We start from the raw sequence: 14,274 nt of genomic DNA, 5'->3' as shown, positions 1-14,274 counted from the left end.
AGCAGAAGCTACTGTACGTTCTTTAATGGGGAGTGCCACTGATTCAGGAGATAGTCTAGAAGAGCCACCATCTAAACACCATTGTAATGGAATATGGAAAACGTTTAATGAAATTTTAGAAGAAAGTGGCACTTCAATTGATGAAGAAGAGAGAGCAGATGAGTTAAGTATGTATATTTCTGAGCCCCTTGTACCATTTGGCCAGAAAATTGGATTTCAGTGGTGGGCTGAAAACTCTAAAAGATTCCCTGCTTTGTCCAAAATAGCGCAAAAATATTTGTGTACCACCTACTTCGGTACCATCAGAGAGGCTGTTTTCAAGTGCTGGGAACATCTATGATGACAAAAGGAATCGCCTTGCACCAGAAAATGCAGACACTCCTTTTTATTAAAAACAACATAAAACTGATGAATTTGTAATTGATTATTTGATGTTCAATCATTTCTTAATTAATACTAACAATTATATCATATCGGTAATAAATATCGGTTTTCTAATGCTTATTATATCGGTTATCAGTATATCGGTTGAAGTAGCATATCGGTGCAACTCCATAGTAGAGTATGATTTTAAAATTATAAAGAGTTGGGTATAAACTTAGATAATTGTGGGGCACGGTATAGGTTCAGATTCATCAGCTAAACAATAATCAGTGCAGGTCAGGGTGTGGGCATTGATATAACAGAGCTCTTGCCAATGGTGCTCATTATGTTTAAGTCATACTCTATAGACCTCTTTGGGTGAGAATAATTGATGTCAAAAAATGATACACAGCAAGGGGCGATACTGAGCCTGATTTGCTCTGAAATAATTTTCGTGGACGGCAACTTTCTATGCAGCATGAATGGGCTAAAGCAGAAAGCAAGCTGCAATAAACAAAAAGCTTCATATTGCACCAAATTTTTTTAGGAGATGCTTAGCAGCAACTGTTCTTTCCTCCAACCAGCTTTTGTAGCTCGAAAAAGCTCCATAGCAACAAAAAAAATTAGTTTCGCTTTTTTTCTCCATTCATCCTGCATTGAGTCTTGCTGTCCAAAATGGCGGCAAATCATCACACATAGATGGATACCGTAAAAACAGTAACAATATTCATAGGCTACCGTCGTCAATCTCACCCAAAGAGGTCTGTTAGGTTATAAGGGCAGCTATGTTACCTATTCCACTAGCCTCATTGCACGCAGAACCATAATGGCTTTAGAGGCCCAGGAGCACAATAAGAGGCTGAATGCCAGAAAACGCATGCACCACAGCGGAAAAGCTAAAATAAACAAAATTTCATCCATGGCTCCACTAGGACAGAATTCTAGTGATGTACGACCACTAACCATATAACTATAGTTTCTTTCCCTTTCCATAGAGAGAATGTAGCTCTCCTTTGAAAAAAGGTAAACAGTAATTTTACTGTTAATAATATTATTTTAAAATGGAATACTACATTTCAATATGAGAGTCTCTGTCTCATAAATTGAGTTAGCTTCTTGAAATAGGTTTCTGTTCCTTCCTTAGCCATTGCCGTCCTCTGTTGGCTTGGCCACTACCTCTTAGGGATAGATTGTTGCTGCTCCATGGGAAAAAATTGTCGCTGTGAAATTGGGCCAGAAGTTGCTGTCAGCAACTTCACTGATTCTGCTTGGTCTTTCATCTTCTTCTCGAAGTCATCACAGAAGAGGTAGGGGGCAGCATTGTCAAAGACATCTTCTTTGGCCAGGTCCACAATACCTTGGTTTACAAACTTTAGTCACTTTTTCAGTCATAGTTGAGACGTCCCTGCCGCTGCATTTTCCAAAATACAAGTGGCATCCAATAGTGAGTCTCCTATTTAGTCTATAGTTAAGTTGGGACCCTCTTGATCAAAGGCACTAAGCAGCTAAATCAATAAACCAATAGGATCATGCATTAGCCCCTGTACTCGCGCCAAGTCTGCATCCCCTGACTTCACATCTCTCTGGATGGAGACAGTCTTAAAAATTGGGTCCGGCCTGGGGCATCGATGCTAGGGCAAGGGAAATCTTTTCTGAGATGTCTACACTCCTCCATAAACAGAGGGTTCTTATAGGCCTAAGCCACAATGCAAGTAAACTCTTCTAAAAGGATGATACTCATATTGTCACAGTTCGACTCCCGTGGCTCTTCCTCACCATCTGAGACAGGCCATTGGAGATCCTCTGAAGGTTTCTACATGAGCCTCCATTAGCCCAGTGAAATGAAGATTCTGATGCACATCTCTTTGAAGGGAGAGTTTCAACATAGTCATGCTCCAATAGGCCTACTCTGTCTGATATCTTCTTTATCTGCATGTTCAGGCTGTTCTCCACCGACTCTAACTTATCGAGGATCAACAAGTCAGTAGAACCCTTGTCAGACTTCTTGTTATTACTGGTAGTACTCTGTTTGTCACTACCACTATTACAGGCTATTAGTGAACTCTGTTCTAGCCCAGTAGCCATAGTGCATTTGGATGTAAAAATGTTGCCTGGAGATATACCAGATACCGTATAAGTGGATACGCTTGCAAATTTTGCGGATTCCACCGATTGACGAAAATAAAATCTGCAAAAATCAATTTTATGCGGTACCCGCATGGCACACGTGGTAGATCTTGCGAAATTAAAATCTGCAAATTGGAATTTTAGCAGATTTTGCAAAATATATATCCCTCGAAAAAACCACTTATATGGTACTTCTGTAGTTAGAAAAAAGGCCAATGTGGTCACACCAGGTCAGGGCTTATATAGCTAGTTAAAGCCTCACCCATAGGTGGAGTAAACTTTTTGTTCCACATACATGTCATCATTGTGGAGCTATGGTGGACAAATTTGGTCTGCATGGTTTGAGTTATAAGAGGGGGAGTAGGCGCCATCACAGATATGCAGCTCTTAATGAGGTGGTACGGTACACTGTGGTCTATCCTCAGCAGGTATTCCTCCTGTCTTGAATCCTCCAGCTTGTCCAAGTCAGATTGGAAGAGACCTGATGGCATGTCACTTATCACGTGGTAGCGTGGTTGGCCTCTTATATGGGATATGAATGTTCCAGACTCACTGGCAGTTTCCTATAGGCCTATAGCTATCTCCACCACCAGTGCGATGGCTACCCATGCTTAGTCCCTTAAAGAGGCTAAGTACTGTCACCTTTTCAACAACCATACTTTCACTCCCTTGGCCATTAAGTCACTAAGTTCTTTTGGGCCTAAGTCTCTCTTCTTTATACACAATTTGGGTTGCCACATCATGAGATATTCTGGAGAGGCTTTGAGTATGACTTACTACTAGGCCTGGGCGATAGTAGTAATACCACTGTCACGATATTTTCTAACTCTAATATCACGATAGTGTAGTCATTGTACTTAACTAATGCATCTATTAATTTGTATAGTCATAATTATACATGCATAATAATACTAGTTAATTTAAATTTATTTAATCTAAATTTTCATCGAGAAACACGGTCCCACTTCACATGCTGCTAATGTAGCAGGGACAGTGAAAACCTTGAGCAAGCTGTGCTAGCAAGTCATACCACTCTATGAGGGGAAGTTGCTATTGATTAGAAGATGATTACAGCTGTCAAGTGTGATTTATGCACATGCTCCATGCACACCTTGATAACTATCGTGACAGTTACAATAACAGTATCACTATCACGATAGATGGATAGATGTACACTATCACCATAGTGCAACTATTGATACTATCACCCAGCCCTACTTATTACTGTTTCATTGTGATTATTATTGTTATTGTTAGTATTATTATTATTTATTTATTTATTATTATTATTACTTCATAAACTACACAATTAAAATCATAATTGGGATATATTCTCATCAGTTTATAACAAATAAAGTTAGATAAACTAGTTCTCAGCATTTAAGAGCTTCCTTAATATCCTTGCTGTTCCTAAAGGCTGATTCACACTGCACAATTAACGTAAGGTAAGGCTATACGGTAAGACAGGAAGTGCCAATGGGCACCGTTTATGTAAGGTAAGAATAGAGATTATTTCTATTCTTACCTTACGTAAACAGTGCCCATTGGTTTATACCATAGATATTATAGACTACGTAACCGGGATTGGAAACAGATCACGTGATCCCATTCAAATCAATGTAATTATTCAGGTACAGTCTCTGTGACAGTGAAAGTCTGACGAAAATCCTTGACATGGCTGTAAAGAATGGTCTCTAGTGAAGTCCTGCAAGCTATTTCACCTGTACTTGGGCTCTTATAATATACTCACATGTTTATATTTTTCTTTGATACAAAAATAAAATGTGTTAGCTGTGTAAAAACAGGTGTTTAAAGCAAGTGCGCTCACCATGACAAGAGATAATGTCTTATTCTCCCTCCTGCAAACAAGCTTTAGCTACCCCGGTTTCATTTTATGATTAAAACTATGCACAAGGCCATGCTACATGAGAATAAACTGGTTAGTTCTGCCTGCCATATCACTGAGAGCAGAAATCCACCAAAATAACACCAAAAAGCGGCCGATCTGTTGTACCTCTCCCGAGCGAACTAAGCATAGAGACACGAGGAGAAAGGCATCATCATGATCTCTGGTGTTTTCTTCATGAGAATAAGCTATTTAGAACCAGCCAAATCACAGTAGAAAATTAATACAGCTCATCAAACATAACAATTCCTCTTGATTTTCACCATTTTGATGCAATTTCATGCATTAATAATCACACAGTCTGTACAAGTGACATCATCTGTTTCCAATCCCAGTTAAGTAGTCTATAATATCTATGTTTATACAGCACTTCCTGTCTTAACGTATTAGCCTTACCTTATGTTAACTGTGCAGTGTGAATCAGCCTTAAGAGTACTGTCTTCAGTACATGTTCCACTCGAACCTTGATCCCCAACTTCTTTACCCACTTCTCAAAATTATTGGTCACTGCAACCAGAGCACTAACCATGACTGGCACCAGTTCAACTTTCTTCAACTTCCACATTTTAATCATATCTTACTTAAATTCTTGATATTTCTCCACCTTCTCTTCCTCCTTGCTAACTACTCTGCTATCCCCTGGAATGGCCACGTCAACAATAACGCATTTCTTATCACCTTTCTCCAGCACTACCATATCCGGCACATCAACAATAACGCATTTCTTATCACATTTCTCCAGCACTACCATATCCGGCTTAGCCGGATATGGTAGGTTGCAGTAAGGTGATAAGAAAGCCTCAAGGAGTTAAGGAGTCTAGTGATATCAAAATATTGTGAGATGCAATGATTCAGTGTGACCATTTCATAGAACATAGAAAGCTGGTCCGGCTTCCTATGTTTTATGAAATGGTCACACTGAATCATTACATCCCACAATTTGACATCACTAGACTCCATAACTCCTTAAGGCTGATGCTCCCACCACTTCTCTGCTCACTGTAGCTTGTACTTCCCATACAACTCCCAGTGGAGAAACCTGGCCACCCCATCATGTTTCCTCTTATACTCCTTCTGGGCCAATTTCTTGCACTCACTGATGATATGGTACACACTCTCTCCTCATAAACGGCACAATGGAGACTCAATAGTCTTATCTATCTTACATTTAACATAATTGGTCCTCAATGCTTGCTCCTGTGCTGCACATATCAAAGCTTCAGTCTCACTATTCAGATCACTCCTCTGCAACCACGGCCACAAATTCACACAATCAGCAACTCCACTCAGCTCTCTATAGTACTTGCCTATACATCACTTTCTCCTTCCAATTGCCCACTAACTGCTCCACAAACTCCTTCTTATACTCATTCTTCTCTTTACACTTTTCCACATCAATCAGCTTACTCTTCCTCACCTTCTTGAACAAAAATTCACCAGAACTCTTCAAATACCATCCTAATCCATTGACTTCATTCTTGACACATGCTTCAAAGCCAATTAACCCTCTTAACCACCTCTCCTCCTTAATAAATACAGTCTATCAACATCACTCTTTGGATGCAATGCGCCATACATGGTCATAATCTTTCTAGTCCTCCAGTCCATTTTCTTCAGTTCTTCCTGTCTCCAGTAAACAATACCGCCACCATACTGAATCACTGCTACTACCCACATGTTAATCCCCATCACCTTGTCCTTCCCATTCAACTTTGACTTGAGAATCAATCGCAGTCTCCTGTAATATTCCCCCATAATCTTCTCCTTCATTGTCTGACTTAAAATCTCATCTTTCTCCAAATTGCCATGATACTGGTATCCCTCCTCTTCAATCTCTTTCACCACACCACCATTTGGCAAAATAACCCCTTCACTCTTCACCACCTTACCACGTTTCAATACTAACATACCACATTTAGCAACACCAAACTCTGTCCCAATGTCATCACTCACCAACTGCACTGTATTAACAAGACTCTCAATCTGCTCATCTGTCTTCCCATACAACTTTAAGTCATCCATGAACAGTAGATGATTAATCTTCACTTTCCCACTCGTCTCATTCCAGCTTTCACCTTACGCAAAACCATTGTTAGTGGGATTAAACAAACCACAAACATCAACAGAGAAAGACTATCACCTTGAAATATTCCTCGATTGTTTGGTACTTCTCCCAAAACAGTCCCCCCAGCAGTCAGCTCACACTTCCACTGACTCATACTCTTCTCAAATAAGTTCCTCGCGTTCTTGGCACATCCCATTATATCTAGACACTCCAGAATCCATGAGTTAGGCACCATATCATATGCTTTCTTATAGTCTATGCACACCAATGACAAATTAGCATGTCTCTTCTTACAATCTCTTAACAAAGTCCTATCAATTAACAACTGGTCTTTAAATCTTTTACTCCCTCTTTTACACCCTTTCTGCTCCTCTGGCAACAACTCATTACTCTCATACAGATATTCAGCAAGTACCCTTGTCAACTTCGACATCACCGGCAAATACAATTATTGGTCTAAAATTACTGACTACTGTCCCCTTTTTTGGATCCTTCTGACACAACAGTGTCTTTCCACAAGTCATCCACCCTAGTATCTCCCTCACACCTCTCAATAGCTCATTAAACTGACTTGCAATTCTTTTATGACATGTAGACAAATGTTAAAACCTTGAGCTTCATCTAACCCTAGTGTCTTCCAATTAAGCAGTTCTTTACTCTTCTTTTCTGCAAAACCGACACCTACCACCACATTCTCTTCCTGCTTACAGTGACTCATCTGATCCTTGACATCTCCAATCCATGTTGCCTCTCTATCATGCTCAACACCCCGTCCCCAGATATTACTCCAGAACTTCCTACTCTCTTCGCTATTAAGCACAACACTCACCCTCTTGTCCACACCATTCAATTTCTGGTAAAACCTTTTATAATCCACGTTAAACATCTGATTCTGTACATATTGTTCATGTCTCTGGTCATATCTTCTAATCTTTGTTTTCTTAACAACCAACCTCTACTTCAACTCCTCAACTACTACCTTAATACCCCTAACTCCTGACACTTCCAGTTCTTCTGTAGCTGACCTCGCATTTTCTGATAAAATATACTAATATCGCAACATAGCACCTTCACATCTCTTTCTATCCTCCGTTTCGACCATGGCTTTTTTCCTTTTTTCTCGTCACTACTGCACTCCATCAAATTTCACAACCCTAACTGTCTAGCCACCACTATACTTCCAGCTCTGAGAAAAGCATTCGTTTTTGTAATGCTATCTGAATTTACAAACTGCAAGGCAGTATTAACAGACTGGACACATTTATCCAAACTTCTTCTATCAACTGTCTTGAAATCAAACCGAAATGTCTTTGACTCATCCTTAACCACCTCCACTAACTCATGACACAAACTTTTAAACTCCTCTGGAATGGATTCAACAACACTAACACCTTGACCAACAACACCACAAGCCTGCACACTATCTATCACATCTCCTTGTACTTCACCATCACCAGCCACACTCATATCGCTCCCACCAACAGGACCACTGTTCTCATTGCATCCACCAGTCATTATTCTCTGTCTAATCTTATCCACTTAAACAGCACTCAGCTGCCGGTTCTTCTTTATCGCTCAAACCTGATTACAAATCCTTTGCTCTGATTCCTTGTAACCTTTCATTCTCCACAACAAATTGATACTTTTTATTTTATAAAATGAAAGCAAACAAATACATGTAAGTTCCTCTAAAGAAGCAGGTAGTAAAATAGCAGTTTATACTATAATCAGTTTTTAGTTGAGTTTGACAGGTGAAGCACCACTATAATTTTTTGTCATTAATGCTAGGAACTTGAAATTTGATATAGTTGCATAACGGGTTCTTCCGCATATCTGGATTAATTTTGGAGTATCTGGGTACTCTGGAAGGTTCTCAACAGGTTCTTCTGGTCTCTATCAAGGAAGCCGCAGTGATAATTCATTGCGTATGATGCTTGTGAATATCATTCACATCTCATTACATTTGTCAAAATATTCGTTCAAAAATAATATAAAGCAAAAGGAACACTCCAAACTGATAGATATTTCAATAGAAGGTCTTACACTCCATAAAAAGCCTCAGTTCTCTGTTTTACCTCTTGCATCATTCATAACTGCTGTTACTTTTTACAGCTCAGAAAAACCTTTTTAATCTTGCATTTCTTGATTCATTTTTAAAGTAAAAAAAATGACAAAAATCCTGCACATAAGATGTAGAGGATATAACAACAAAAAAACACAAAACTAAAGGTGTTAGATGAAGAAAAAGAGAGCACATTGTAATTTCAGGCATTTTATTTGCGTGTGTGGGCAAGGCTACAAGTGATATTTTGATGATTTAAACTTCCAATCAAACTGAACTGAAATTGACTATACTAGGAAACAATTGCTATGTCTATCTACAGCCTTCTCAATTGTCATTATTCTTCATTGTCCTCAATCTATGTTGCTTTATCTTACGTATTTGAGGTCCTTGTGAGCTATATGACAAAGAAACGTGATCATAGTATCCAAAGCAAAAATAAAACAGACAATAAAATGTCTTAGAGGTGTAGAAACTCTGAGGAGTTTGCTCACACTCTGCCTCATTTTGGGTGTGGCTAGGAATGACGTTTTGTGATGTAATATTTTCTGTATTGACTCAAATCAAACTGACTATACTGTACAGGTTCCCAATCACTGACCAGTCATAAAACATGCATAAAAAAATTATGGAACATAAAACATGTTGTATGCAGAAAACATGAATCAAATGATCAGGTACATGCTAAATTTTCTCACATGAAAGTCCATTGTATGCAGTGTGCTATTTTTCAAGTTTCGGTTTGAAGTACACCATCTTTCTTTGTCACTTAAGTTGTGGATGGCCACTAAAACCTGTGAGACTATATACTCCAGGCAAACAACTTTCAATGCATAACAATGCCTGAAAGCTCATATATAGCATCTGTTCCACAAGGATGAGCTTAAATTGGGGCATCAGTGCTCTCGCTAAGCATTTTTCAGTATTCAGACAAAGTGTCAGTACCAACTTCAATTTAATCTTTCATTTTAAATTTTAACCAGACATAGCAATACAGTGGAATCTCGCTTAACAACCACCTCTAAGTAACAGCCGTCTATCATATAACGGCCAAATGTCCAGGTCCGAATGCAAACTACACTTACTTGCCTGTTAAGGTAACCCCTGAAGAACAACCACCTCTCTATTGCATATAACGAGCACTCAAAATGTCCCCCACACAGCATAAAGCAATGAGAAAAACTTCTCTGTAACGGCCATGTGGCCACACCCATCACCTAGACCGGATGTGTTTGTCATAAAATGTCACCTAGAACCCCACCATCTAAATAAAATGGCTGAAAACTTGAGCTTGCCCTTTCTTCTTGCTGTAATTTGCTTATTTTTCCTGCTACCTCTTACATACTACCTGTAGGATCTTTGTACTTGTTATTGACCTGAGGAATGAATCAAGAGACTTAAGAAGGCAACACAGTTAATTATCTCTTAAGTTAAACAGAGTTAGACACTTTAAACTGAAACCCCTCAATAAAGACCACCCCTCTATAACAGCCAAAGGACCAGATCCCAATGGTGACCGTTATACAGAGGTTCCACTGTATTACAAAAATGCATGCATACATTGTAGAACATAGTGAGCTCAATAGTAGTTAACAAAAGTTAATTCAGCAATACAGTGCAAAACAAGCTACATAGCTACTCAACTGTTACGTACTGCTTCATTGCACATACGCAAACCCGCCAGTGCACGTGATCAGTATCAGGACAATAGTTTGACAGTGAATCAAGTGAAAAGCCTCCTAAACCGCCTTCTAAAAGCAAAAAACGGCAATAGAGATGAACTTGGAGAGCACAGACAGCCAAGAGAAGCATCCTCGAGTCTATTGAGAGCCTCTAGAGTGAGTGAGCACTTGCTACAACAGAACATGTGACTAGGCCGTACCGCAGTACTTCCTGGGCATAGCGCAGAGAAAAGAGTAATAAATCGTAGCAAAGTAAAATTACTACCTACAAACTACCTGCGTACAACTGTTGCTACTTAGCTTTTTTGCCTTGTACTGCATCAAAATCCTTTATCAAGAGCAAAGAATGCATATCTGTTTTTCGAACGTCCCTTCATTCTAGAGAAATCTTTGGACTCTTGCTTTATCTTGCTGACCAATTGTTTCTTGCATTTTATAGGCGCCAATTTATTTCACTGGGACCACACCCATTTTCAATGAAGATATTAAATGTTATTAAAAAGTGGAAGATTTTTCATACGGTGATGTACGTGTGCAGACATACAGACTTGCGTAATCGCAACGTTTATGTGGGGCTCACTCAGGCTTGCCCCAATGAGATCTAAAAGGAACAACTGAAAACAAGGTAGATAAACCTTTTTTTCTAGGCTATGAGCACTAGACGTGAAATGGTCGTTCAGAACTTCTAAATACATTTTATAATCTAAATCTTCTTGTGGTGTGCTCACACAAAATGAACGGGTTTAATGCCCAGAATGATGATATCATTGTTCTTGCCACCAAGTTTCAGGCAACATTGTAGAACAACCAATGATGTGGAAACTGCCGGACATGCCAGACATTGTCTGTTTACTGGCAAGTATGTCCCAGACTATAACATGTGGAAGGGCATTTTGTCCAAGAAATTTACAAAATTAAATTAATTAAGCAGATATTATTAACCACACCCAGTAGCTAATATGCAACATGTGGAGATGTTTATCAGAAGTAAAGAGACCTTCAAGCCCAACTACTACTGCCTCTTCTAAAAGATTACTTAACCAATGATAGTTGTCCGTTAGAGAATTCCCACACCTTTGTTCCTCCATAGAAGGACAACTACTCCTAAGTAGAGTATGACAATGCAGCGCTATGATGCTTTGTACACTTTGTGAAAAAAACGGGAAAACGCCTTCTCAATAGCAACTTCAGGACAACAGCTCTTACAGATCATAGCAAATTGCTGGAGCATACTGATGCTGTTTGTGCTACTCACGAGTCCTAAAAAGCTTAATTAAGCTTCGGCAATTGAACCTGCTAACAAAGTTATCTTGACACTTCTAAAGGCAGCATGATTCATAGCCAATGTAGACATAGCTATTTTGAAGTTTCAGGAACTTTTTAGCCTATTGGAAAGTTCATGCCCACACTTACCAATAAAATTATACCGCAATTAGCAAAATTCACGAAATTTATTATCCACAAAATATATGTGCTATACGGTATTGGATGAAGAAGAGTGGTTTACAAACATATGCATGTTTGCTAAAGCCATAATTGTCAATATAAAGAAAGATTCCCAGAACTACCAATAAGGTCATTGTTAGGATATTTAATCCTATCTCATACCCTTCAAAGTCTGCTCTACTACATAAATTAGGAAATGAAAATGTCACAGCATTGTTGTAGCTTTTTGGAAAGGCAAAAATAGTTAATGGTACTGAATTTAAGGCAGTTATTGAGCCACAGGCATTTCAATGAGAGTAGCCCAATTTTAAATATCTTTATATTACAATTATAGAAGTCTCTCATTTAAACAGTTGTAAAAGGAGATTCTCACTAAGAGGAGCACTTCTTTTCAAGTCTCACTGAAGTGCATACAAGTGCTACCAACATGTATGTCATCAGTACCTTGTGAAAGAGGATTCTCACAAGGCAACAAAAGTAGAGCCAACTTTATGTTAGGTTTACACAAAAATGGCCTTACACAAAACATAAAAATAATTTTTTTGCTTCTGTCCTGTTTGCATTTGTCGTTTTTAATGATAATAATGATTATTACTAATTAACAAACAGTCACGTGTACCCTCATTTAAAATGGCTGTTCCTAAGAAAAAGGATGTTTGGACTGATGATGAGGCAAAACTTCTTTTGAGCATTGTTTATGACTATAAAGTGTCAAAAGCTACGGAGAGTATAGATAGGGAATCTGTTACATCGAAGTATAAGGACTTACATAGTCTATTGATTGCCTCTTTGCCTGATGATGGCAAATGATAACTTTCCTCACAAATAAGAAGAGCTTACTCAGACAATTTTAATGCCAAAACTGAAGGCTAGAAGCAGGGATGAAAATAACAGTCGGAAAACGGTCAAAAACCAACTAATTTTACTTGGTTTCCGTCTTAAAAAGGTTATATTGGCTACATCTTGGCGGACAAAATCATTAAAATTATTATTATTATTATTAAATTTTATTATTAAAAAAATTAAAAGTGGGTGTGGTATAACTTCACACACGTTACCTGAAGATGGCTGCTCATAAAAAACAGGCGAAGTGTTCTGGTGGCAAAACACAAGTGCCTAAAAGACAAGTTACTCTAGAAACATTGAAGAAGTGGCAGAGGACCTATAAAGAAGTATCTTTCCTGTCGTTTAAATGGAATGCATTAGACAGGAAATGAGCTCCCCTGTGAATGATAGGAGCTCGGTATTGGGAGGAGTTTGAGAAGAGTATTTAAAGGAAGTGCGTTCCTAGGTAAAGCATGCTAGGCTAACTTGCACATCAATATCGATAGCTACTACCTAACACAGCTAGTTACTTGAATTTTCAGCTCTTTTTGTTCATCATCTATTGTTGGCTCAGAGTTTCGTATAGTCACTCAGCGCCATGGATGACGAGAGAGATCCTGCTGCTGTGGTAGTGGACGCTGCACCGGTCACACAAGCACAGTTCAAGCAAATCATAGACACATTAGGGAAACTAGAGAAAGAGATAAAGACCTCTTCAGAAGAGACGGCAGATTCGGTTGCCAGGAGAATCAAAAGAGAGAAGGATGGCTACCAGTTTAAGAAGAAGGGTCACCGACTCCAGTACGAGTTTAATGAGGAAATAGCTGCAAAGATTAAAGAGACAGAGGGTGTTCTGAAAAAGCTGCCAGTAACAGAGGCGACTAAGCAGACACTGGACAATGCAAAGGACTTGTTGCAGCAAGGTTTGTTGTCGCTGGCTAAGAGGCAGAAGCATATTAAAATGGCTGATCATTCTGAACAAGGTTGGGCAGTAGTACAGGAATATCAAGCAGATGCTCTTGCTGACGACAGTGATGACGAGAAGAAAATAGAGAAGGCACAGAAGGCTGCAGAAAGGAAGGCAGCTAATGCTAAGAAGAGGAAGAGCCCTAGACTGGCTTCAGCTAGTTTGTTTGGAACAAAATTTTAGAAGATGGATCAAGGATCTCCTAACCCAACCCCACTGATAAAACCAATGGGTCGTTTTCCAGCAGTGCCACCGGCACGGCCCATTGGTCCTTGTCATCAATGCTTTGAGTATGGGCACCTGCGACGGAACTGCTCGTTGTTGCTGGCCGATGTTAGTGGTACTAGGGTACTGCCTCCTAGTAAAACGTATCCTCAATCTGGTAGTGTGAGTCAGTCAGTAGATAATAATTTATCTATTGGGGAAGGGGATGGTGTTGATATTATGGATATGTGTAGGGTGACTGGGGAAACAGTGTGTAATTATCCTGAATGTGATCCGAGGAAGGGTTTTGATTGTGAGGATGGGGAATATGAATTGTGTTCTGTTAAGCATCCCCCTGTGAAGAGCCGGCTTAAGGCCCGAGTTAGTTTTTGGGAGAATGAGTTACAAGCTAGTCCATTCATTATAGATACCATAGCTAATGGGTACCCCCTGCCACTGAAAACCATTCCACCTGCATACAAAGCTGACAATCATTCCTCAGCTTTATCAGAATCTGAATTTGTTGTTAAAGCCTTAGCTGACCTTTTAGCTGATGGTTGCGTCATCCCATTGGACTCCTCCCACATACATATCAAGTCCCTTAATGGTTGTGACTAATCATAATGG

General features: G+C 39.2%; 1 protein-coding gene across 1 annotated transcript; it reads right to left on the bottom strand.

Annotated features, from left to right (window-relative positions):
* Nucleotides 1-6,438: 6,438 nt before the first annotated feature.
* LOC105313002 (uncharacterized) lies at nucleotides 6,439-6,894 on the bottom strand. The gene has a single exon (XM_011406092.1). It carries the CDS (start codon nucleotides 6,892-6,894, stop codon nucleotides 6,439-6,441), a length of 456 nt encoding a protein of 151 aa, XP_011404394.1.
* Between the last annotated feature and the right edge of the window lie 7,380 nt (nucleotides 6,895-14,274).

The sequence above is a fragment of the Amphimedon queenslandica genome, unplaced genomic scaffold, assembly GCF_000090795.2.
Source record: "Amphimedon queenslandica unplaced genomic scaffold, v1.1 AMPQUscaffold_13367, whole genome shotgun sequence".
NCBI classification, from domain to species: Eukaryota; Metazoa; Porifera; class Demospongiae; order Haplosclerida; family Niphatidae; genus Amphimedon; species Amphimedon queenslandica.
Note: the sequence above shows the minus strand (reverse complement) of the source record. Positions and strands in the feature narration are given on the sequence as shown.

Excerpts from the sequence above, each read along its gene's own strand:
- LOC105313002 (XM_011406092.1), bottom strand. The coding sequence starts at position 6,894 with ATGTCGAAGTTGACAAGGGTACTTGCTGAATATCTGTATGAGAGTAAT.